This window comes from Heteronotia binoei, unplaced genomic scaffold, assembly GCF_032191835.1.
Source record: "Heteronotia binoei isolate CCM8104 ecotype False Entrance Well unplaced genomic scaffold, APGP_CSIRO_Hbin_v1 ptg000860l, whole genome shotgun sequence".
Taxonomy (NCBI): domain Eukaryota; kingdom Metazoa; phylum Chordata; class Lepidosauria; order Squamata; family Gekkonidae; genus Heteronotia; species Heteronotia binoei.
The window spans coordinates 167,369-193,162 of NW_026800113.1; the positions used below are offsets into that span (position 1 = coordinate 167,369).

At 50.9% G+C, this 25,794-nt stretch overlaps 2 protein-coding genes across 2 annotated transcripts in view; both read left to right on the forward strand.

The window, feature by feature from the left end:
• Positions 1-11,990: 11,990 nt before the first annotated feature.
• The window catches only part of NUP98 (nucleoporin 98 and 96 precursor), a 117,166-nt gene continuing 103,362 nt past the window's right edge, over positions 11,991-25,794 (forward strand). Inside the window, exons 1-4 of the mRNA XM_060263763.1 lie at positions 11,991-12,114; positions 13,398-13,499; positions 13,595-13,774; positions 20,629-20,768. Of these exons, the coding sequence (XP_060119746.1) occupies positions 12,039-12,114; positions 13,398-13,499; positions 13,595-13,774; positions 20,629-20,768 (498 nt within the window). The 5' untranslated portion in view covers positions 11,991-12,038. The remainder of the gene's footprint in view (positions 12,115-13,397; positions 13,500-13,594; positions 13,775-20,628; positions 20,769-25,794) is intronic.
• LOC132590841 (protein FAM50A-like) lies at positions 16,661-17,790 on the forward strand. Its single transcript, XM_060263773.1, is given in 2 exon segments — positions 16,661-17,014; positions 17,017-17,790. Coding segments are annotated over 2 exon segments (1,014 nt in total). The 5' UTR covers positions 16,661-16,680; the 3' UTR covers positions 17,697-17,790.

Sequence of the window (25,794 nt, forward strand, 5' to 3'; positions counted from 1 at the left end):
TTAAATTGTTTTTTTAGTGTTGATTGTTTTTATGATGTAACCCGGCCTGAGCCTGTTCTATAAGAAAAAAGTAAAAGTAGTCCCCTGTGCAAGCACCAGTCGTTTCCGACTCTGGGGTGACGTTGCTTTCACATTTTCACGGCAGACTTTTTACGGGGTGGTTTGCCATTGCCTTCCCCAGTCCTCTACACTTTCCCCCCAGCAAGCTGGGGACTCATTTGACCGACCTGGGAAGGATGGAAGGCTGAGTCAGCCTCGAGCCGGCTACCTGAAAACCCAGCTTCCGCCAGGGATCAAACTCAGGTTGTGAGCAGAGAGTTCAGACTGCAGTACTGCAGCTTTACCACTCTGCGCCACGGGGCTCTCGTTCTATGAGAAAGGCGGGCTAAAAATTGAATAAAATAAATAAATGAAATATATCAACTAAGTCTGGACCCCCTCCTTTCTCCCAGGAGATCGAGGCGGGGATCCCTTTTGTCCTCTGTCAGGCTGAGTGCCCAAGGTCACCTGGGCCAGGTAAAACAAGGTTGTTTGTTCATGAAGGGTGTGAAGTTGGTGAAGTTCCAGAAGGAGCCCTGCTCACCTCCCAGCTCTCTGCCTGCACCGATCTCCAGTCGGTCGCTGGCCCCAGTGGGAGGCAGGATGCTGGACTACAGATGGGCCGTTGCTGGCCTGCTCCAGCTGGGCTCTTCCGGTGGTCTTACTTCTGGACTCCAAGCAGGGATGTGCTTGAAGGGCTTAGACTCCCGCTTTGCCAGAAACGGACCGTCCGAGATGCCCGGATATTGTGAACTGGCTAACCGGAGCCAGCCAAAGAAAAAGAAGAAGAATTGCAGATTTATACGCCGCCCTTCTCTCTGGATCAGAGACTCAGAACGGTTTACAATCTCCTGTATCTTCCTCCCCCACAACAGACACCCTGTGAGGTGGGCGGGGCTGAGAGAGCTCTCCCAGAAGCTGCCCTTTCAAGGACAACTCAGCGAGAGATATGGCTGACCCAAGGCCATTCCAGCAGCTGCAAGTGGAGGTGTGGGGAATCAAACCTGGTTCTCCCAGATAAAGTCCACACACTTAACCGCTACACCAAACTGGCTCTCTGAAGGCAGGCATCTGTTAATCCAGTCCAACACTCTGTGTCACATAAGAACATAAGAGAAGCCATGTTGGATCAGGCTAATGGCCCACCCAGTCCAACACTCTGTCACATAAGAACATAGGAGAAGCCCTGTTGGATCAGGCCAGTGGCCCCTCCAGTCCAACACACTGTGTCACATGGGCCGGTATACTAGAAGCCCTTCCGCTGTCCCCCGCCCCCAAGTGCCAAGAATACAAAGCATTACTGCCCCAGACAGAAGAACATAAGATCAGTCCAATGGGCCATCCACTTCAACACTCTGTGTCACACAGTGGCCAAAAAAACCCAGGTGCTATCAGGAGGTCCATAAGAAGATAAGAACATAAGAGAAGCCTGGTTGGATCAGGCCAGTGGCCCATCAAGTCCAACGCTGTGTCACACAGTGGTAAAAAAACCAGGTGCCACCAGTGGGGCCAGGACACTGGAAGCCCTCCCACTATGCCCCCCACAAGCAACAAGAATATAGAGCATCACTGCCCCAGACATAGAGTTCCAACAATACACTGTAGCTAATATCCACTGATGGACCACTGCCCCAGATGTTTCTCCAATTCCCTCTTGAAGTTATCTATGCTGCCACCACCTCCTTTGAACGCTATGTGTTAAGAATATAAGAGAAGCCCTGTTCGACCAAAAAAGCCAGGTGCCATCAGGAAGTCTATCAGTGGGACCAGGACTGGAAGCCCTCTCACTGTTGCCCCCCCCCCCCCTCCAGCACCAAGAATACAGAGCATCACTGCCCCAGACATAAGAACATAAGAGAAGCCACGTTGGATCAGGCGAATTGCCCATCCAATCCAACATTTTGTGTCACATAAGAACATAAGAGAAGCCCTGTTGGATCAGGCCAGTGGCCCCTCCAGTCCAACCCTCTGTGTCACACAGTGGCCATAAAATCCCAAGTGCCATCAGGAAGTCCCACCAGTGGGGTCAGGACACTAGAGGCCCTCCAACTGTGCCTCCCCCAAGCACCACGAATACAGAGCATCACTGCCCCAGACATAAGAACATAAGCGAAGCCATGTTGGATCAGGCGAATGGCCCATCCAATCCAACATTCTGTGTCACACAGGGGCCAAAAAACCCATGTGCCATCCGGAGGTCCATCGGTGGGGCCAGGACACTAGAAACCCCCCCACCGTGCCCCCCCCCAGCACCAAGAAGACAGAGCATCCTTGCCCCAGACATAAGAGAAGCCTTGGGAGGTCAGGCCAATGGTCCATGCAGCCTAACACAGTGGCCAAAACCCCCACTGGCCCCGACGCAGAGTTCCGAGATCTAATAGCCACGGATGTCTGCACCTTCAAAGGGCAATTCCCCCCACCCCGGCCTGTTGGGGGCCCCACCTGTTACCCCTCCCCCCCACAAACAGCTGCAGGGGCTACTCCAGATGGGGGAATGCAACCCAGGGTTTTCTTTTGGGGGGGGGGCTGTCTGCTTTAGCAGCCTTGACCCTCTCCAGCTGTGCATGTGGGGAAGGGGGGGGAGGGAAGCCCGACCCCCCCCCTCCAGCCCGCCTGGCCTCGGGGAGGGGGGAGAGCATTGCGGGGGGAGGGGGATCCTGCGCCCCCCGACCCCCAGGCAGCCCCCCAAGCCGCAGATCCTTCCAGCCTCCCGGATCCGGCCAGCCCCACTCACCCGCCTCCAGCGCAGGCAGCCGGAGCGCCGCTCCCCGCCCGGCCCCTTCCTTCCCTTCGCTGCCGCCGGCTCCTCCCGCCTCCCCGCCCACCGGCGCCTCCCGGGCCCGCCCCACAAGGTTGCCAGCCTCCAGGCGGGGCCGGGGGAGGACCCCAGATGCCAACGGACCTTTGGACTGCAGGGCTCAGTTCCTCCCGGCGGGAGGAAAGGGCTGCATCGGGGAGGGGGGGGGCTCTTGGGGGTTCGACTGAGCTCCCTCCCTTCTCCCGCCCCCCCCCCCCGCCACCAGTGTTCCCTCCGAGCTGAGCGAGTGTGAGCTAGCTCACAGATGGTTAGCCTCCAGCTGGGGCTGTCAATCCCCGGGGGGGGGTAGGGGATCCCCCAGCTTGGAGGCCCTCCCCTCCTCCCCGCTCCAGGGTCAGCAGAAAGCAAGGGGGGGCGGAGATGTCTGCTGGGCACTGAGCCACTGAGAGGGGGTGGGGAACAGTGGCTCTCCAGATGTTTTTTCCCTACAACTCCCATGAGCTGGGAGTTGTAGGCAAAACACATCTGGAGAGCTACCGTTGGCCACTTCTGCCATAGGGTATAATGGAGAATTGATCTGTGGGTATCTGGGGTTTTGGGGGGGGGGCGCGGTCGGGGCTGATTTTTTGCAGCAGAGGCACCAAACTTTCAGCATAGCGTCTGGCGCCTCCTCAAAATACCCCCCCCCCACGCTTCAGAAAGATTGAACCAGGGGGTTCCGATTCCATGAGCTCCCAAAGAAGGCGCTCCTATCCATTATTCCAAATGGAGGGAAATTGTTTAAAAAGAGCACGGTCCCTTTAAACGTGATGGCCAGAACTCCCTTCGGAGGTCGATGGTGCCCACCACACCCTTGCTCCTGGCTCCACCCCCAAAGTCCCTGGACATTTCTTGAGTCGGACTTGGCGACCCTAGCTCACACATTTTTGTCTTGGTTCAGAAACGATGGCCCCCACAGCAGGCTCATGGATGCCTTGGCTCACCACGTCAATGCCAGTCGCTCACAAAGCAGAATTTTTGCTTACAAGGCTCCGCAGCTTAAAGGGAACATTGCCCCCACCCCCCACCCCTAGATCTCCAGGAATTTCTGAGCTGGAGTTGGGAACCCCACCCACATCCCCCCACTGCAATCTGTCCGTTGGATTCAAAAGGGGCAGGCCGGCCACCTTCCCCTATTGCAAGGCGGACCCTGCAGAGGAAGTCGGTGCAGTCTGTAGGATGAGGAGGGGGCAGCTACCTGGAGGGGCATTGCAAAAATCTGAAGCCAAGCCTGAGTGTTACGCATGGCAAGCCCATCAGGGCAGGAAGGGGCATTCCCTAAGCAGAAACATCATGCCCTGAGAGCAAGAGAAACAAACTCACTGCACCCAAGCCGTGTCAACCACAGCGCTGCTCAGGATTGCGGCCAGGCAGGGACAGAGCAATGGCGACGTCCCTCAGCAGGATTGGTCGGGAGGGGCTGGACGGTCCCTGACCGGCTCTGCGTTCTGCACTTTGCCCTCTGCTCTAGACGGTTCCTCCTCTTATGTGTTGTATTTTCCTATTCTGTTGTGCCTCTGGAGTGAATGGCAGAGCTTTCTGATTTAAGAATGCAAGAGAAGCCTTGTTGGATCAGGCCAGTGGCCCCTCCAGTCCAGCACTCTGTGTCACATAAGAACATAAAAACTGGAGAGCCAGTTTGGTGTAGTGGTGAAGTGTGTGGACTCTTATCTGGGAGAACTGGGTTTGATTCCCCACTCCTCCACTTGCACCTGCTGGCATGGCCTTGGGTCAGCCAGAGCTCTCTTATCTGGGAGAACCGGGTTTGATTCCCCACTCCTCCACTTGCAGCTGCTGGAATGGCCTTGGGTCTGCCAGAGCTCTCTTTTATGGGAGAACCGGGCTGGATTCCCCACTCCTCCACTTGCAGCTGCTGGAATGGCCTTGGGTCTGCCAGAGCTCTCTTTTATGGGAGAACCGGGCTGGATTCCCCACTCCTCCACTTGCAGCTGCTGGAATGGCCTTGGGTCAGCCAGAGCTCTCTTATCTGGGAGAACAGGGTTTGATTCCCCACTCCTCCACTTGCACCTGCTGGAATGGCCTTGGGTCAGCCATAGCTCTGGCAGAGGTTGTCCTTGAAAGGGCAGCTGCTGTGAGAGCCCTCTCAGCACCACCCACCTCACAGGGTGTCTGTTGTGGGGGGAGAAGATAAAGGAGATTGTAAGCCGCTCTGAGACCCTGATTCAGAGAGAAGTGCGGGGGATAAATCTGCAGCCTTCTTCGTCTTCTTCCCTGGGCACGTAAGGAGCCACGAGGACTATGCAGTGATGCAACCCTTTCTGCCCTCTATCCCATGATCTGCCTAATTCAGATGGGTTGCAAATTCTGGCCTGGGAGGTTCCTTGATATTTGAGCACACCATCTGGCGGGGGAGGGGATAAATTTTGGAAAATATTTCACCCAGAAACTGTGGCATTCCTTTGAAGCTGCCATTTTTAGACAGGGCTGGCCCTAGACTGACACCCTAGGCAAGGCTAAATTCTGGTGTCCCACCCCCACACTGAGAACATCACCCAATTCTGCGCCCCCAGAAGGCAGGCAGAAGGCAATCACCTAGTTTGCCCAGTGCCAGAGCCGACCCTGTTTTTAGGATGGCATTTGGTTACAATCAGTAGCATCCTGAATTGTGATCTTAAAATTTTGGATTTTCTGAATTTAGAGGGAGGGATCTTGTATTGTGCAGGGGGTTGGACTAGATGACCCTGGAGGTCCCTTCCAACTCTATGATTCTATGATTTCTCGAGAGGTGGTGGGCTCTCCTTCCTTGAGGTTTTTAAACAGAGGCTAGATGGCCACCTGACAGCAATGAGGATCCTGTGAATTTAGGGGGAGGTATTTGTGAGTTTCCTGCATTGTGCAGGGGGTTGACTGGATGACCCTGGAGGTCCCTTCCAACTCTATGATTTTCCTTCCTTGGAGGTTTCTAAGCAGAGGCTGTATGGCCATCTGACAGCAATGAGGATCCTGTGGATTTAGGGAGAGGTGTTTGCGAGTGTCCTGCATTGTGCAGGGGGCTGGACTAGATGACCCTGGAGGTCCCTTCCAACTCTAGGATTCTATCTTGAAGCTGCCTAATACGTAAATGTTTTTAGTCAATAAAATAATTTCCCTGCGGAGGAACTGATCTCTTGGACATCAGGGGATTTCAATCCAGACCCTGCCAAGAGGTTTGCAGCACTACACTCTTGCCCCAGAGCCTGTGCTGTACACGTTCTGCAAGAAACCCTATTGACCTCAAAGGCCTTGCTTCCAGGTAAACACCGACCTAGGCAGGGTGGCCAAGGGCAGGTCTCCAGAAGTTTTTGCCTACAACTCCCATCAGCCCCAGCTAGCATGGCCAATGGCTGGGGCTGATGGGAGTTGTAGGCAAACCCATCTGGCGAGCTACCCTTCGCCACCCCTGACCTAGTGCGATTTTTTTTAAGTGGCTGCCGTGGAAACCGAGCTCTACCCTGATTGGCGGCACCCGCCTCCCCCTCCCACTTCGAGGAAAGCAAAGCCCCACCCGACAGTTACGTACTTCCCGATGTCCCGGATGTCCGTCCTCGCGCCTCCCGCGCAGCCCCAGCAACAAGCCCTGACGACCTTCTCAGCCAATCGGGAGGGGCTGCTTGCGTCTGACGTCAGGCGACGCCAAAGAGGCGCGCAGCGGCGGCTACGCGCTCGCTTCTCCCCGACCAATCGGCTGAGGCGGCGGAAGGCGGCCGTCCAATCAGAGAGGCGGAGCGCGCACGGGCATTATGAGGAGCGCTGCGTGCGTCCGTCTGTGACGCAGTTTCTCTCCCCCCCCCCTCTCGAGCGAGGCGGCGACGGCGGTTGAGGCGGCGGTTGTGGAAGCGCCGCCGCTGGGGCTCCCGCTCGGTGAGGCGCCGCTGACCGGCCGGGCCGAGGACCCGCGGAGGTGAGAAGGCCGAGCCTGCCCCTTCCCTACGCCGGGTGGGCGCCGCCGCGGGGGCTTCTGGGTAGGCCGGGCAGGGGCTGCAGCGCCGAGAGCGGCACGAGGACCCTGCGCGGGCGGGCCAGGGCAGCCGGGGCTCAATGCGGCAGTTTCAGCCCCACCCGCCTCGCAGGGTTGGATCCCCCACTCCTCCACCTGCAGCTGCTGGAATGGCCTTGGGTCAGCCAGACCTCTCACAGGAGTTGTCCTTGAAATGGCAGCTTCTGTCAGAGCTCTCTCACCGCACCCGCCTCACAGGGTGTCTGTTGTGTCTTGGGGGAGGGGGAAGGTAAAAGGGATTGTGACCGCTCTGAAACTCTGAGTTTGGGATATAAATCCAATATCTTCTCAGGAGAGCCAGTCTGATGCAGTGGTGAAGTGCGCGGGCTCTTATCTGGGAGAACCGGGTTTGATTCCCCACTCCTTCACTTGCAGCTGCTGGAATGGCCCTGGGTCAGCCAGAGCTCTCTTCTCTGGGAGAACCAGGTTTGATTCCCCACTCCTCCACTTGCAGCTGCTGGGATGGCCTTGGGTCAGCCAGAGCTCTCTTATCTGGGAGAACCAGGTTTGATTCCCCACTCCTCCACTTGCACCTGCTGGGATGGCCTTGGGTCAGCCAGAGCTCTCTTATCTGGGAGAACTGGGTTTGATTCCCCACTCCTCCACTTGCACCTGCTGGAAAGGCCTTGGGTCAGCCAGTGCTCTCTTATCTGGGAGAACCAGGTTTGATTCCCCACTCCTCCACTTGCAGCTGCTGGAATGGCCCTGGGTCAGCCAGAGCTCTCTTCTCTGGGAGAACCAGGTTTGATTCCCCACTCCTCCACTTGCACCTGCTGGGATGGCCTTGGGTCAGCCAGAGCTCTCTTATCTGGGAGAACTGGGTTTGATTCCCCACTCCTCCACTTGCACCTGCTGGAAAGGCCTTGGGTCAGCCAGTGCTCTCTTATCTGGGAGAACCGGGTTTGATTCTCCACTCCTCCACTTGCAGCTGCTGGAATGACCTTGGGTCAGCCAGAGCTCTCTTCTCTGGGAGAACCGGGTTTGATTCCCCACTCCTCCACTTGCACCTGCTGGGATGGCCTTGGGTCAGCCAGAGCTCTCTTCTCTGGGAGAACTGGGTTTGATTCCCCACTCCTGCACTTGTAGCTGCTGGAAGGGCCTTGGGTCAGCCATAGCTCTCTTATCTGGGAGAACCGGGTTTGATTCCCCACTCCTCCACTTGCACCTGCTGGAATGGCCTTGGGTCAGCCAGAGCTCTCTTATCTGGGAGAACCGGGTTTGATTCCCCACTCCTCCACTTGCAGCTGCTGGAATGGCCTTGGGTCAGCCAGTGCTCTCTTATCTGGGAGAACCGGGTTTGATTCCCCACTCCTCCACTTGCACCTGCTGGGATGGCCTTGGGTCAGCCAGAGCTCTCTTCTCTGGGAGAACCGGGTTTGATTCCCCACTCCTCCACTTGCACCTGCTGGGATGGCCTTGGGTCAGCCAGAGCTCTCTTCTCTGGGAGAACTGGGTTTGATTCCCCACTCCTGCACTTGTAGCTGCTGGAAGGGCCTTGGGTCAGCCATAGCTCTCTTATCTGGGAGAACCGGGTTTGATTCCCCACTCCTCCACTTGCACCTGCTGGAATGGCCTTGGGTCAGCAAGAGCTCTCTTATCTGGGAGAACCATGTTTGATTCCCCACTCCTCCACTTGCACCTGCTGGAATGGCCTTGGGTCAGCCAGAGCTCTCTTATCTGGGAGAACCGGGTTTGATTCCCCCCTCCTCCACTTGCAGCTGCTGGAATGGCCTTGGGTCAGCCAGAGCTCTGGCAGAGGTTGTCCTTGAAAGGGCAGCTTCTGTCAGAGCTCTCTCAGCCCCACCTACCTCACAGGGGGTCTGTTGTGAGGGCAGAAGATATAGGAGATTGTGAGCAGCTCTGAGTCTCTGTTTCAGAGAGAATGGTGGGATATAAATCTGCACTCTTCTTTTTTTTTACTCTTGCTCAGTTTGGCTGCTAAAGTAGCCATCACTGAATGCATTTATTTATGCTTAGAAAAGACCCCGCCTCTCTCCTTCTCTGAGTCACAGCAAAACAATCTGTTAATAAAGATGAAAACATACTTCCTGCTGCCCAGGCCAACGCCGTGCTGGGAAAGGGATTGAAAATAGTTCAAGATTGGGAAGAGGGGTGTGTGTGTCATTGAATCATAGAGTTGGAAGGGACCTCCAGGGACAACTAGCCCAACCCCCTACACAAGGCAGGAAACTCACAAACCTCCCCCTAAATTCGCAGGATCCTCATTGCTGTCAGATGACCATATAGCCTCTGTTGAAAAACCTCCAAGGAAGGAGATCCCACCACCTCCTGAAGAAACCTGTTCATAGAATCCTAGAGTTCGAAGGGACCTCCTGGGTCATCTAGTCCAACTCCCTGCACAGTGCCAGAAACTCACAAATACCTCTTCTGTTAGCCTGTTTTTAGCAGCAGGAAAGAGCACAGCAGCCTCTTCAAGGCGAACAAAATATGTGGCCGAGGAGAAGCTTGCATGAGTTTTTCGTGGGTTTATGGACAGATGAACTCACGTTCTAGGTTGGGGGGCGCGCAGACTTAAGCTAACATTAAGAGCCACATAGAATAAATGTCAGATGTTTGAGAGCCGCAAGACGTGAATGTCAGATGTTTGAGAGCCACAAGACAGGAAGGAAGGCAAATGAGGGAAGGCGGTGGAAAGAAAGCAACTTTAAATGCATTCTTTAAGCCACTGGCTTGACTAGGAGAAGTGATTTAAAGAGACTTTAAATTCATTCTCCAAGCTGGCCATTAGGGTGGTGGGGGCTGCGAGAGCCACACAATATGTGTGAAAGAACCACACGTGGCTCCTGAGCCCCATCATAAGAACGTAAGAGAAGCCACGTTGGATCAGGCCAATGGTCCAATCCCTGTTATAGCTTTATCTGAAGAAGTGAGCAGTGACTCACAAAAGCTCCTGTCTTGCCACCAATTTATTCACTCTTTAAGGTGCTCCCGGACTCTTGCTCTTTTCTTCTGCTGTAGACAGACTAATACGGCCACCATCTTGATAAAAACAAAGCTAGAAGCTGTACAGTAGATGATGTTTCCCCAGTGATGGAGCTTGGTAGTCTCTTGACACCTTTCTCCATCAAAATAATAGAAGCAGAAGATGTTGGTCTGTTGATAGCTGGAGATCCAGTTTGGTGTAGTGGTTAAGTGTGTGGACTCTTATCTGGGAGAACTGGGTTTGATTCCCCACTCCTCCACTTGCACCTGCTGGAATGGCCTTGGGTCAGCCAGAGTTCCCTTATCTGGGAGAACCGGATTTGATTCCCCACTCCTCCACTTGCAGCTGCTGGAATGGCCATGGGTCAGCCATAGCTCTCTTATCTGGGAGAACCGGGTTTGATTCCGCCCTCCTCCACTTGCACCTGCTGGAATGGCCATGGGTCAGCCATAGCTCTCTTATCTGGGGGAACCGGGTTTGATTCCCCACTCCTCCCCTTGCACCTGCTGGAATGGCCTTGGGTCAGCCGTAGCTCTGGCAGAGGTTGTCCTTGAAAGGTCAGCTGCTGTGAGAGCCCTCTCCAGCCCCACCCACCTCACAGGGTGTCTGTTGTGGGGGAGGAAGGTAAAGGAGATTGTGAGCCGCTCTGAGACTCTTCGGAGTGGAGGGCGGGCTATAAATCCAATATCTTCTTCTTCTTCTTTTCCTTGAATGTTCTATGTGCATTTATAAGTTGAATGCAGGTATGTGAAGGAAAACCCAATATGTATGTATTTTGTGGGATGGAGAGTTCTCTAAGAAAGGCCATTTCCTACTGCCAGGTATGAGGATGCTGATGTCAGCTACTTGGAGTGCTATGCGAGTGTTAAAAATTGTGTGTATCATACTGTAGAAGTGTAAAGATTTTGGCAAATTCGAAGCCCTTCAGGGAAAAAAAATTATACAGCCTTCATTACTTGCATCACGTTTGTAACTCAGCACATAAAATTATAGACTGTACTGTGTTTCCTGCCTCAAGAATGTTGTTCCAAGGACTATGGGAAGCTTTTTCAAATGAATAATTATGCACGCGACTTGATTTGCATTCAGACACTGTCAGATTGTTCAGATGTGGACACATAAGCTGCCTGAGCATAATATGTTGTGGTTTGGAAAAATAGGGAAAAGACTAGCAAAAGCTGAAAATAAAAAAATGGACGTTTTAAAAAAACAGTACGAAGATAATAATAATAATAATAAAATTTTATTTATATCCCGGCCTCCCCGCCGAGGCGGGCTCAGGGCGGCTAACAACATTTTCATAAAATTATACAAAGTTTAAAAACACATTAACTTTAAAACGTTCCAGTTAACCAAATACAATACACATTTCCAGGTGCTGATTCCATTTATAAATGATAGTAGCGAAAGTCACCCAACAGCATTCCCTCAGTCAGCGAAGGCCATCCTGAAAAGGGTGGTCTTGCAGGCCCTGCGGAGCTGGTCAAGGCACCGCAGGGCTCGCACTTCTTCCGGGAGCTGGTTCCATAGATGTGGAGCTGCGATGGAGAAGGCCCGTGTATGAGTGTTTTGGAGTTTGGCCTCCTTTGGTCCAGATGACGCCTAGGGACCTGAAGCAGCCACATATTGAGATATTTAGCGAATAAGTCGAAGTAGTATCTTTATAATGTAGATAATGAGTGATTCATTACATTCGGAATAAAACTTTGTTGGTCTTAAAGGTGCAACTTGACTCCTACTTTGTTTTGCACCTTCAGACTAACACGGCTGCCTATTTGGCTCTGTCATTAGGATGTTAACATTGAATTCTAATAGGGTCTGACTGCTATCTATAATGTAGGCAAAGGTAGGTGCTAATTTGACTCTGAAAACACTAGGATAAGTAAACCATAGTTTTTCTGTAATGAGGGTCAGTGTCTGAAAGATCCACAGCTTCTGATTCTCCGCTTTGAGCACGTTTTTAACTCCCTAAAAATCTTTATTCGTTCATGTTGGATGTGAGGTTGTGTTGTCAGGTGTCGGTGACCATCATTCAGAAGTTCCTGATCAAGAAGTGTGATTTTATTTTTGCCCTCCCAACCGGAGCTGGTGTCTGTTGGTGAAAGGCGTGCTGCTTCTGTCAGGACCTCGTTCTGTGGGGGTTATTCATGGCTGTATTCGGCATGTTTCTGAACAGAGCTGGACATACGGGTTTTTCAGATGTACATTAGTTAACTTCTTTTCTTTTGTTTTAGGTTTGGAGAACCTGACACAACGCCAAAATGTTTAACAAATCGTTTGGGACGCCTTTTGGAACCAGCACGGGGGGCTTTGGGACAACTTCAACTTTTGGACAGAGTATGTTTTATTGTTTTCTACTAAATGTGGGAATGAGAGAGCCAGTTTGGTGTAATGGTGAAGTGTGCGGACTCTTATCTGGGAGAACCGGGTTTGATTAGCCGCAGTGTGTATATATATGTGTATATATATATAAATTTTTGGTACAGAGTGTTGGACTGGATGGGCCATTGGCCTGATCCTACATGGCTTCTCTTATGTTCTTATACCCCACTCCTCTGCATGCAGCTGCTGGAATGGTCTTGGGTCAGCCATAGCTCTGGCAGAGGTTGTCCTTGAAAGGGCAGCTGCTGTGAGAGCCCTCTCAGCCCCACCTACTTCACAGGGTGTCTGTTGGGGGGGGGAGGGAAAGGAGATTGTGAGCCACTCTGAGATTCAGAGTGGAGGGCGGGATATAAATCCAATATCATCATCTTCAGTTGAGGTTTTCCATTTAAAAGCAATAGCTTTGACATAAATTAGACTTTAAAAATCTAATAGTATCCTTTGTTGTGCTATCAGTTCTGTTCCTCTGAATTATCCCGTCTCCTCTGTTGCATTGTTGGTTTTCAAAACAATGTGCAGATCAGTAAGTGTTCTTACAGGGGTGTCGATCTGACGAATGAGACCTTCTTGTCCTAGGCCATGAACGTGAAATGTAATGTTGGGTGGTGGAGATAAAAACTTTATAAAGGACACAGGCAACCACAATTAAAGATTTTTTTAAAAAAAAAAAACCTTTAAAACACGCGTAAAATATTAGAACTCGTTGGTCTTAAAGGTGCTTTCTTTGTATCTCTCCCATGCAATCTAGGGGACTGGGCAAAGGAAGCTCAGGCTCTTTCCTTCTCCAGGGGTGTAGGAGGGAAAGGAGCCTCAGCCAATAGAAGGAAGATAGGCTTGGCTTTAGTAGCTCTTCTGTGTGATTGAGAGAGCATGGCGAAGCAAGCTGCCTCCCCTCCTTCCTCCCCAAGGGAGGAGCTTCAGCCAATGGAGAAAATAGAGGCTTTGCTCTGTAGCTCCGGTGTGATTAAGCAAGCCTGTCAAAGCAAGCTGTGATGCAGGAGGAAGCAGGAGAGAGGGAGAAGGAAGCAGACGACAGCCAGTTGCTCGGGGGCCTGATAGGAGCCCTCCGGGGGCCTGATTCGGCCCCCAAGGCTGCATGTTTGACACCCCTGTTCTAGTTAATGTTGAGTTAATTTCCTGTGGGGAAGGAAGCACCTGCCTCCTCCCTATCCGTTTAAACCTTCCCTTGCACCTCGACTGAGCTGTCTCATTACCCACCACCTATGATTGCTCTACAGATACTGGCTTTGGCACGACGAGCGGAGGAGCATTTGGGACATCTGCTTTTGGAACAAACAATAACACAGGAGGACTCTTTGGGAACACGCAGACCAAGCCAGGTACAAAGACTGCAGCCGCTGCTCACTCTTCAGCCAAGAATTCTTTCATTATGACTCTTTGGTATTTTAATTCCGGTTCCTGTTTCTGGTTTCAGGAGGACTGTTTGGTTCAAGCACATTCAGCCAGCCAGCCACGTCCTCCACAAGCACTGGTTTTGGATTTGGAACATCAACGGGAACGTCCAGCGGCTTATTTGGGACTGCAAGCACTGGCGGAGGTCTTTTCTCATCCCAGAACAATGCCTTCGCACAGAATAAACCCGTGGGGTTTGGCAGTGAGTTTTAATAATTCTTTTTTTTTCCACTGGGAGCTCTGAGACCTTTGTCATTGAGGGAAAACGTGCAGTTGTCAAGTCCGTTTTCCCTCTAGCCTGTTCTTGAGATTTCATTATGAAGTCTGTGGTTTCCGATAGTATGAAGCGTCTTGCCTTTCCTCGGAAGTTTTCATCAGGGAAAATAGGTATTTGGCAAGCCGCTTTCCAAGGAGGGCACGCGTCCTCCTCGGCGCTGTGTATTTTGACTTTGCCAGAGGACTTAAGAGCCAGTTTGGTGTAGTGTTGTAAGTGTGCGAACTCTTATCTGGGAGAACCGGGTTTGATTCCCCACTCCTCCACTTGCACCTGCTAGCATGGCCTTGGGTCAGCCATAGCTCTGGCAGAGGTTGTCCTTGAAAGGGCAGCTGCTGTGAGAGCCCTCTCAGCCCCACCCACCTCACAGGGTGTCTGTAGTGGGGGAGAAAGATAAAGGAGATTGTGAGCTGCTCTGAGACTCTTTGGAGTTGAGGTTGGGATATAAATCCAATATCTTCTTCTTCTAAGCAAATGGCATGAGATGTCTTTTTAAGAATGTCCTGTAAAGGTAAGCTGATTAGGAACGCTGCATTCTCATTGAGGGTGGTTAGATTGAGGTCCACCTATCTTTGGGAAATGGGACATATAATGTTGACTGTACTTTGTAACAGGCACAGCTGTGTGCCATCCCACTCCATCGTGCAAGAATGCCTTGGGGAATGCAACGGGCGAAGGCTTAGGGAGTGCAAGAGGCAGTGTTAATAGTCTGCCGAAGAGGAATTACTGTAGGACAAGCCAGTAATCTTCTCCACTGCAAGTGATCTTTAGCATGATTCGTGATTTTGCTTTTCACAGCGAACATATGAAGCTGCTTTCTACTGAATCAAAGTCAGTACTGTCTACTCAAACTGGCAGCGGCTCTCCAGGGTCTCAGGCTGAGGTTTTTCATGCCTATTTGCCTGGACCCCTTTTTAGTTGGAGATGCCATGGATCGAACCTGGGATCTTCTGCTTACCAAGCAGATGCTCTGCCACTGAGGCACAGCCCCATTCATGGCTCTCCAGGGTCTCAGGCTGAGGTTTTTCATGTCTTCATGCCTGGACCCTTTTTTGTTGGAGATGCTGGGAATTGAACCTGGGACCTGCTTCCCAAGCAGGTGCTCTACCACTGAGGCACAGCCCCATTCATGGCTCTTCAGGGTCTCAAGCTGAGGTTTTTCACGCCTACTTGCCTCAACCCTTTTTTGTTGGAGATGCCGGGGATTGAACCTGTGACCTTCTGCTTACTAAGCAGATGCTCTGCCACTGAGCCACAGCCCCATTCATGGCTCTCCAGGGTCTCAGGCTCAGGTTATTCACGCCTACTTGCCTGGACCCTTTTTAGTTGGAGATGCCAGGGATTGAACCTGGGACCTTCTGCTTACCAAGCAGATGCTCTACCACTGAGCCACCGTCCCTCCCCTGCTCTCCAGGGTCTCCAGCTGAGGTTTTTCAAGCCTATTTGCCTGGACCCTTTTTAGTTGGAGATGCCGGGGATTGAACCTGGGACCTTCTGCTTACCAAGCAGATGCCTTACCACTGAGCCACCGTCCGTCCCAGTGTCAGCATCAGTAGAAATTCTCTGTTTCTCAGATGTGCATAGTGCTCCAACCTACCTCTGTCTAGAGACATTAGCTTTTGTGTGTCCTGGTAAAGAAAATAAAGATTGACATAAGACGTGTGAGCCATCTAAGCTGCGCTCTGGCCTTTTAAAGTATATACGTCATGTGTCCTTGAGATGGGAGAGGGTGGAGCTCAGAGTCCTGATAAGTTTTGATCTGCTCTTCGGCCAAAAAGGGGTCAAGCAGGGCTGGCTTTGTGCAAGATTTAAAATCAGCACTGTATGAGAAGCCATAAAAAACTATCAACTTAAAAAACAGTGCTCTGCTGAGGGAGAACGATTCAGGCCAGCAAGATTAATGGAAATAATTGTTTTTCTATTTGAAGTTATGTGGGGAGAGCCTAATCTGGCACACACACACACACACACTCTTGGCCTGCCGCCCTAGGCAAACGCATAGGTCCAGGGCTTTTTTGTAGAAAAAGCCCAGCAGGAACTCAGTAGCATATTAGACCACATCCCCTAATATTAGCATATTAGGTCACACTCTCATTAGCATATTAGGCCACACCATCTGGAAAAATCAAGTGCAAACTGAAGTGTGACAGTAATTTTGGCCAGCCAGCCAGGTCCCTGGAAGACTGCCGCACAGTACATCTGGGCCTTGTGATCGATCCCTTCCTGGCCCTGGGGAGGCTGCTGCCCAGCACAGCTGGGCCCCACGATCCTCACTGGCCAGCCAGGCCCCAGGAAAACCGCCACATGGCTTGGTTCAGCCCAGCAATCCCCGAGGGCCACACCAAGTGACCTTGAGGGCTGTATACGGCCCTCGGGACAGAGGTTCCCCACCCGTGTCCTAGAGTAATGGTATGTGTACAAATGAATCGACATGGCTTGGGGATTGCAGTAACAAGAGGGGAAGGGTCACATCTCTTCTGGATGCGATGTGTAGCTTTGCTGGCAGAAGAGGAGCCGATTTTGCCTTACTCTGTCCACACTTTCCTGCTCCCAAGCACACTCCAGGCACCCTTTTGTCCTCCCCAAGGGTCAGAAGGCACCGAGGAGAGGAGGGGAGGGGAATGTCAGGAAAAATCCATAGCAGCCATTACCTTTCCCCTTATTGCTTGCTGGGATGGAGCAGAGTCTGGTTGCTGTGGCCGCAGTCTGACTAGTCAGCAGCCGGGCTCTTGCTTTCGGTCAAGTTTGAATGCAGCTGAGCTTGGCCATCTGCTTGTCATTGATATTATTTATTAAAACATTTGTTGATACCTCGGCCGGGTCCGTCTGCAGCCATGGCGCAGTACCAAGGGGCTGCCAGCGAGGCTGGCCGGGCCCTCCAGCTGATGAAGAAGCGGGAGAGGCAGCGGGAGCCGATGGCGCAGATGCGGCAGCGCATTGCAGAGGAGAACATCGTGAAGTCGAACATCGACAAGAAGTTCTCGGCCCACTACGACGCCGTGGAAGCGGAGCTGCAATCCAGCACTGTGGGTCTGGTAACCCTCCATGACATGAAGGCCAAGCAAGAGGCCCCGGGGAAGGAACGGGAGAAGCAGTTGGCAAAGAAGGAACAGTCGAAAGAACTGCAACCGAAGCTGGAGCGGATGCGCGAGCGAGAACGCCAACAGGACAGAAGCGCAAGATCTCCAGCTTGTCCTTCACCTTGGACGAGGAAGAGAAGGAGGACGGAGGAGGAGAGGAAGAGGAGGAGGAAGTGGAACTTGAGCGGGAAGAGGTGCCCACCAAGAAGAGGAAATTGGGGAAGAATCCAGATGTGGACACCAGCTTCCTGCCCGATCGGGTCCGTGAGGAGGAAGAGAATCGCCTTCGAGAAGAGCTCCGCCAAGAGTGGGAAGCGAAACAGGAGAAAATCAAGAGCGAAGAAATCGAAATCACCTTCAGCTACTGGGACGGCTCCGGACACCAACGGACAGTCAAGATGAAGAAGGGGAACACGATTCAGCAGTTCCTGCAGAAGGCCCTGGAGATCTTGCGCAAGGACTTCAGCGAACTCCGGTCTGCTGGTGTGGAGCAGCTGATGTACATCAAGGAGGACCTGATCATCCCACACCATCACAGCTTCTGCGACTTCATCGTCACCAAAGCCCAGGGGAAAAGCGGGCCGCTCTTCAATTTTGACATCCACGATGACGTTCGACTTCTGAGCGATGCGACGGTGCAGAAGGACGAGTACCACGCCGGGAAGGTGGTGCTGTGCAGCTGGTACGAGAAGAACAAGCACATTTTCCCCGCAAGCCAATGGGAGCCCTACAACCCCGAGAAGAAGTGGGACAAGTATACGATCCGCTGAGCAGCTATGGGCAGGGTGTTCCGTGTCATTCCTGGCCGCCCGATGCCCCCTCCAACCCTCCCCGCCGCATCTTTTTAGTTGAATCCCACCCTACAACCTTCGCAGTTGAACCCCCCTCCCCGAAAGAAATGTATCAACCTTTCATGAAATAAACTCCGCTTCACCCAAATGGTGGAACCAGCTGCCGGAAGAGGTGCGGGCCCTACGGGACCTTAGCCAATTCCGTAGGGCGTGTAAAACCGCCCTCTTCCGGCTAGCCTTTTAAGATGAAGCTTGAAATAAACATCACGCCATCATTAATATAAACAACTGAGATAGCAGTGAGTCGAGATTATTTTAGATTGTTTTAGATTATGTAAATTGTAAGTTATATTGTATAATTGTTTTATTGTTTAACATGGCTTTGCCATATTTTGTAAGCCGCCCTGAGCCTGCCTCGGCGGGGAGGGCGGGGTATAAATAAAATTTTATTATTATTATATTATATTATTTATTAAAACATTTGTATTTCTCTTTTTGGTGATTCAAGGTGGTTTAGAAAACTAGCTAAAACATCCCCAGCTAAAACCAAAACTAAAATTGCAAACCGTAAATCTCTCCCGATGCCTCAAAAGCACTTGTCAACAGGCAGTCCTTGCAAACCCGCCTGAAGATCTTCAGGGAAGGGACCTTCGAAGCCATGAGGGAAAAGGCCTGGGCCCCAAATGGTGGGAGAGCCAAGAGAGGGCTGCCTCATGACTGTAGTTGGTGCCCCAGGACAGGGAAGGAGGGGTCTGTGGAGGCTGGGTGAGTGGGCATCAACATGGCAGATGAGGTTCAGTGTGGACAAGTGCAAAGTAATGCCCATTGGGGCCGAGAATCTCAGCTACAAATACAAGTTGATGGGGTGTGAACTGGCAAAGACAGACCAAGAGAGAGATCTTGGGGTTGTGGTAGATAACTCACTGAAAATGTCAAGACAGTGTGCGATTGCAATAAAAAAGGCCAACGCCATGCTGGGAATTATTAGGAAGGGAATTGATAACAAATCAGCCAGTATCATCATGCCCCTGTATAAATCGATGGTACTGCCTCATTTGGAGTACTGTGTACAATTCTGGTCAGCATATTATAGCATTGGGAAAAGTCCAGAAAAGGGCAACTAGAATGATTAAAGGTTTGGAACACTTTCCCTATGAAGAAAGGTTAAAACGTTTGGGGCTCTTTAGCTTGGAGAACCGTTGACTGTGGGGTGACATGAGAGAGGTTTACAAGATTATGCATGGGATGGAGAAAGTAGAGAAGTACTTTTCTCCCTTTCTTACAATACAAGAACTTGTGGGCACTCAATGAAATAGCTGAACATAAGAACATAAGAGAAGCCATGTAGGATCAGGCCAACGGCCCATCAAGTCCAACACTCTGTGTCACACAGTGGCAAAAAAATTTATATACACACATACACTGTGGCTAATAGCCATTGATGGACCTGTGCTCCATATTTTTATCTAAACCCTTCTTGAAGGTGGCTATACTTGTGGCCGCCACCACCTCCTGTGGCAGTGAATTCCACATGTTAATCACCCTTTGGGTGAAGAAGTACTTCCTTTTATCCGTTTTAACCTGGCTGCTCAGCAATTTCATCGAATGCCCACGAGTTCTTGTATTGTGAGAAAGGGAGAAAAGGACTTCTTTCTCTACTTTCTCCATCCCATGCATTATCTTGTAAACCTCTATCATGTCACCCCGCAGTCCGTTTCTCCAAGCTAAAGAGTCCCAAGCGTTTCAACCTTTCTTCATAGGGAAAGTGCTCCAGCCCTTTAATCATTCTAGTTGCCCTTCTCTGGACTTTCTCCAATGCTATAATATCCTTTTTGAGGTGCGGCGACCAGAACTGCACACAGTACTCCAAATGAGACCACACCATCGATTTATACAGGGGCATTATGATACTGGCTGATTTGTTTTCAATTCCCTTCCTAAAAATTCCCAGCATGGCGTTGGCCTTTTTTACTGCAAACGCACACTGTCTTTGGAGAGTCAGGTTAGAACGGATAAAAGGAAGTCCTTCACCCAAAGGGTGATTAACATGTGGAATTCACTGCCACAGGAGGTGGTGGCGGCTACAAGCATAGCCAGCTCCAAGAGGGGATTGGATAAAAATATGGAGTAGAGGTCCATCAGTGGCTATTAGCCACAGCATATTGTTGGAATTGTCTGGGGCAGTGATGCTCTGTATTCTTGGTGCTTGGGAGGAGGGGTGCAAAGTGGAAGGGCTTCTAGCCCCACTTGTGAACCTCCTGATGGCACCTGCGTTTTTTTGGCTCCTGTGTGACACCAGAGTGTTGGACTGGAGGGGCCATTGGCCTGATCCAACAGGGCTTCTCTTAGTTTCAGTGCTTGCCCTACTTGTCGCCCATGGCAAATAGGAGCCTGTATTCCTGTGTATTAAAGCTATCATTAAAAACAGACATCTTCTTTGTGTTGTATGCTGATTTGTTGCTCACTTTTATGTATGGACCAGTAACTTCCGTTTCATTGTAGCTGAAGTAGTGTGCGTGCGTGCAGAAGTGTATGCCTTGAATTAAACTTTGGCATCTGAAGAAGTGTGCATGTACGTGAGAGCTTATACCCAGAATTAAACTTTGGTGATCTTAAAGGTGTCACTGGATCTAACTTTGTTCTACCGCAGCCCACCTGAATCTATAAAAAACAGACTGCTTTTTTCTCAGGAGCAGAAACCTGAATGACACTGATTTCTAGGCTGAAAGTAAAAAGGCAGAGTAGTTCTTGGAAGCATGTTTGTGCCCTTCGTTGTAGACCTAGTGGATTTGAATGTTAGCACTTACAAGCTGTCTTCTATGGCTTCGTCAAAGGTTCAGAAGGGTCGTCAGACTCTGGCTCTGAAGCGATCTGCTTCCGTTTTGACACTGACTTTGTTTTCCCCCCCCAGACTTCGGGACAAGTACAAGCAGCGGCGGCTTATTCGGAACCACAAACACAACCTCCAACCCATTTGGGGGCACGGCCGGCTCCCTCTTCGGATCGACGAGCTTTACAACTGTTCCAACCGGCACCACCATTAAATTCAATGCAAGTCCAGTTTTACTTCTTTTCAAAAGACTGCTTCTAACCTTTGCTCTTGACCGCTCTGTTCATTAAACTTTTGTGTTGACGGGCCTTCAGTTCCCGTAAGGATCTCGGAAGAGCCGTGGTGAACCAGACCAGAGGCTCATCCAGTCCATCATTCTTGCCTCACAGTGGCCGACCAGTTGCCTCTAGGAAACCCACAAGCAGGAGGACTGCAGCAGCCTCTGGTACAGGAAAGAGTAGGCGTCTATCACGACCAGTAGCCATCGGTAGTCCCAGTGTTCCCTATAAGCTGCAGAGTCTTGTGAGCAAAAATTCTGCTTTGCGAGCGACTGACATTAAAGATGTGAGCTATGGGCATTAAAGTTGTGAGCTGCTGCATACATTAGTGTGCTCTGGGGTCATCCTTCCTGAGCTAAGACAAAAATGTGTCAGCCGGAGGCTAAAAATCTGCGAGCTGGCTCACACTAACTCAGCTTGGAGGGAACACTGGTTGCGTCTGTGCTTAGTTCTTGTGACCCTTTCTTACATGCCCAGGGAAATGCTGTTCACCACTTTGGGGTCTGTCAGCCATTTTTCTCCAGGCCAGATTGCAAGGGGTGCTGGAGGGTTTTGCCATTTTCTGGACACGGAGCAGGGGTCTCTGGGAACGTGTGTGTGTATGGGCAGGGAGGTATTTGTCAATTTCCTGCACCGTGCAGGGAGTTGAACTAGACGACCCTGGAGTTCAATTAAGTTCTATGACTCTAGCTCATGGGTCTTTGGGGAGGAGCCGTGGCTCCGTGACAGAGCATCTGCTTGGCACGCAGAAGGTCCCAGGTTCAATCCCCAGCATCTCCCAATTAAAAAGGGCTGGATAGCAGGCAATGTTCCCTCTTTGCTGCAGAGTCTTGTGAGCAAAAAAATCTACTTTGTGAGCTACTGGCATTCAAGTTGTGAGCTCCTGCATAAATTAGTGTGCTCTGAGGTCATCCTTCCTGAGCTAAGACAAAAATGGGTGAGCTGGAGGCTAAAAATCTGTGAGCTAGCTCCCGCTAACTCAGAGGGAACACTGGTCCCCTCCACCATGAATTTGTCCAGTTCCCTTTTAAAACCTTCCAAGTTGGCGGCCATCATCACATCCTTTGGCACTGAGTTACACAATTATGTGCTGTGTGAAGTACTCCTTAGGAGATGCACCTTTCAAGTAAAAATATTGCAATCCAGCCCGATGGCAGGCTATTGGTCTGAAGTGGCTGGTTTTCACACACGCTCATTAACATCTCTCTGAAGTATAGTCTGGAATATGTGGTTGCCCTTTTAGAATTTTGTGTCATCTCTAGGATGAATCTCACTGATAAGAGAAGTAAGGTGTCTTTGTCAAGTCTCTGTTCCACTTACAAACTTAAGCCAACTTTGTTTTGCTGCTGTTTCCTTTCCTGGGCTCCATGGAGAGAAAGGGATGTACTCTGTACCTCTTGACTGTTGCGTTTTTACTCAATATGAGTTTATAATGTGGATTTAATTTTAGAGAAGAAAATGCATAGGCAGTGATTTTTTTTCGCACAAATCCAGCTTGTGGATTTGTACTTTGGAAGCACTACCTAAATTGTCCTGTGTAAGTGCAAGACAGAAGCACTGTCTATATTAAAATTTAAAAAGTCTACGGTTTGAGACATGGAAGATGTAGAGCAGGGGTGTCGAACTCATTTGTTATGAGGGCTGGATCTGACATAAATGTCACCTTGTCGGGCCGGGCCGGGCCATGTGTGTCATAAAATGTAATGCCAGCTAAGGGAGATAAAAACTTTATAAAGGACACAGACAAACACACAGACTCAGCCTAATCCACCTCACTGGCTTGTTGAGCCTCAGCCAACAGAAGGAAGAGAAGCTTGGCTCAGTAGCTCTGCGGAGCAACTGAGAGAGCCTGGCAGAGCTAACTCTCCTGGAGAGCTGGTTTGGTGTAGTGGTTAAGTGTGCAGACTCTTATCGGGGAGAACCGGGTTTGATTCCCCACTCCTCCACTTGCAGCTGCTGGCATGGCCTTGGGTCAGTCATAGGTCTTGTAGGAATTGTCCTTGAAAGGGCAGCTGCTGTGAGAGCCCTCTCCAGCCCCACCCACCTCACAGGGTGTCTGTTGTGGGGGGGGGGGGCGAGGAAGGTAAAGGAGATTGTGAGCCGCTCTGAGACTCTTCGGAGTGGAGGGCGGGATATAAATCCAGTATCTTCATCTACCTCACAGGGTGTCTGTTGTGGGGGGGGGGGGGCGAGGAAGGTAAAGGAGATTGTGAGCCCCTCTGAGACTCTTCGGAGTGGAGGGCGGGATATAAATCCAGTATCTTCATCTACCTCACAGGGTGTCTGTTGTGGGGCGGGGGGGGGGCGAGGAAGGTAAAGGAGATTGTGAGCCGCTCTGAGACTCTTCGGAGTGGAGGGCAGGATATAAATCCAGTATCTTCTTCTTCTTCCCCCGCTTCCTTCCCAAGGGAGGAACTTTGCTCTGTAGCTCCTGTGCGATTGAGCAAGCCTGGCAAAGCAAGCTGTGATGCAGAAGGAAGCAAGAGATAGAGAAAAGGAAGCAGATGACAGCCAGTTGCTCGGGGGCCTGATAGGAGCCCTCCAGGGGCCTGATTCGGCCCCCAGACCATGTTCGACACCCCTGATCCGGAGTATACTGTAGTCTTCAGAACTTTGTTATAAGGCAAACTAGAGTGTCTTCTCCTGGAGGTGCATTTGTTTGGCCATCATTCAGGAGGGTGGTATAGGAGACAGATGTGGCCCACAGATCCTTTCTGTAGGGCTTGCAAGGCAGAGGGGTTCCACCAGGCATGTGGTTGAGGACAGTGACAGTCTGGCAGTCATATACCCCACCCCACCCCTCTCTCTCTCTCCCGCATCCCCATCACCCAGGGGCTGGCAGGAGTTAAAAACCTCTTCCGCCATTTGGACAGTTATATTGTTTTACTGTTGATGTTTTTAGTATTTAATGTTTTCATTTCTTTTCGTTATTTTCTGCGTTCGTGGCGCAAGCCGCCCCGAGCCCTATTTTGGTGAAGGGCGGCCAAAAAAAAGATCGAATTAAAAATAAATTTGACGGGGGCAATTTTCTGCAGAACCTGTTTGAAAGAAACAAGAGCTAAACCAGCGTTTTGTTTGAATAGGTCCAAATAGGCAGCCGTGTTGGTCTGAAGTAGTAGAACAAAATAGGAGTCGATTGCACTTTTAAGACCAACTTAGTTTTATTCAGAACGTCAGTTTTCGTGTGCATGCACACGAACGCTTGCGTTCTGAATACAACTAAGTCGGTCTTAAAGGTGCAATCGACTCCTATTTTGTTCTATTATTTTAATAGGGGTTGTGCCAGATAACTTCGTAGCGGCAGAATGAGCTTTGAGTCCAGTGGCACCTTTAAGACCAACAAAGTTTTATTCCGGGTGTAAGCTTTCATGTGCCTGCACTCAGAAGCGTATCCTTGGAATAAAACTTTGTTGGTCTTAAAGGTGCCACTGGACCCAAACTTAGTTCTGCGGCTTCAGACCGACAGGACTGCCCACCGGAGCGATAAATTTGGCTACTACCCCAAATGTTGTATATTTACTTTCTAAAAACCTTATAGAAGCCTTCGTCGGAAACTTGATATTGGCTCAAAAGAATCGCGACAGACTCCAAATATTTTTGTGCTTAACGTGGAACATTCAACGGACACATTAAATAATCCACTGGGAAGTTAGGTTCAGGTGGGTGGCTGTGTTGGACTGAAGCAGCAGAACAAAGACTGAGTCCAGTTTGGTGTAGTGGTTAAGTGCGTGGACTCTTACCTGGGAGAACCGGGTTTGATTCCCCACTCCTCCACTGGCAGCTGCTGGAATGGCCTTGGGTCAGCCATAGCTCTGGCAGAGGTTGTCCTTGAAAGGGCAGCTGCTGGGAGAGCCAGTTTGGTGTGGTGAAGAGCACAGACTCTTATCTGGGAGAACCGGGTTTGATTCCCCACTCCTCCACTGGCAGCTGCTGGAATGGCCTTGGGTCAGCCATAGCTCTGGCAGAGGTTGTCCTTGAAAGGGCAGCTGCTGGGAGAGCCCTCTCAGCCCAACCCACCTCACAGGATGTTTGTTGTGGGGGAGAAAGATAAAGAAGTTTGTGAGCCGCTCTGAGTCTTTTAAGTGGAGGGCAGAATATATTTATTTATTACATTCAATTTATATCCTGCCCTCTCCGCAAGCGGACTCAGGGCGGCTCACAACGTCATACGATACAATCAGTCCAATAAAACATAAAGCCATAATTTACTTATTTCAGTTTTAAAACCATTCTATAAATCCAGTATCTTCTTCTTCAGTGGCGCCTTTAAGACCAACCAAGTTTCATTCTAGCTATCAACTTTGATGTGCACATGCGCTTCTACAATGTATCTGAAGAAGCGTATACACACCCACAAGTTTATAACTAGAATAATGCTTCATTGGTCTTAAAGGTGTCTCTGGGCTCAAATTGCTCATTGTTCGTCAGCCATCCAACATGCTGAGGTACTGCATTTCTCTGCTGTTTGTTTGCACAACTGTCCGCTGAGGGCAGTGGCCCCTTTAAGGGTGGCTGATTCTGAAGGTTCCGTAGCAGTTGGTGAAGCGGAAGATGGCCCAGATGTGGTTCCCTCTTCTCTGCTGCCGCGGGCACAGCTGTCCTGCTTAAGCGTCCTCTGAAGCAGCGAGGGGGGGCAGCAGTCCAAGCAAATTCGGGGCCCCTCGGGGGCATAGCTCCTTCATGGCAGAGCCGGCCTAGAATGGGGCTGACGCGAGGCGAGGGCACGATGTCTCAGTATACCAAGAAGATGGGGAGGCGTCTTCCTTTGGTGCGCTTTAAGGCAAGCAGAGTCCTGCCGCGTATAGAGCTCTTCCTTGCTCCAGGGAGCTCAGGAGCCTCCTGATAGATTTGGGCTGCTCAGCAAGCTTCATAACGAATCGGCCTGGGTTTTCTAGCTCCTTCCCTCATCCCCAACTTGGCTCCTCTTGAAAGTCTCGTCAGTTCGCTGTACATCTGCTTGGGCGCTGGC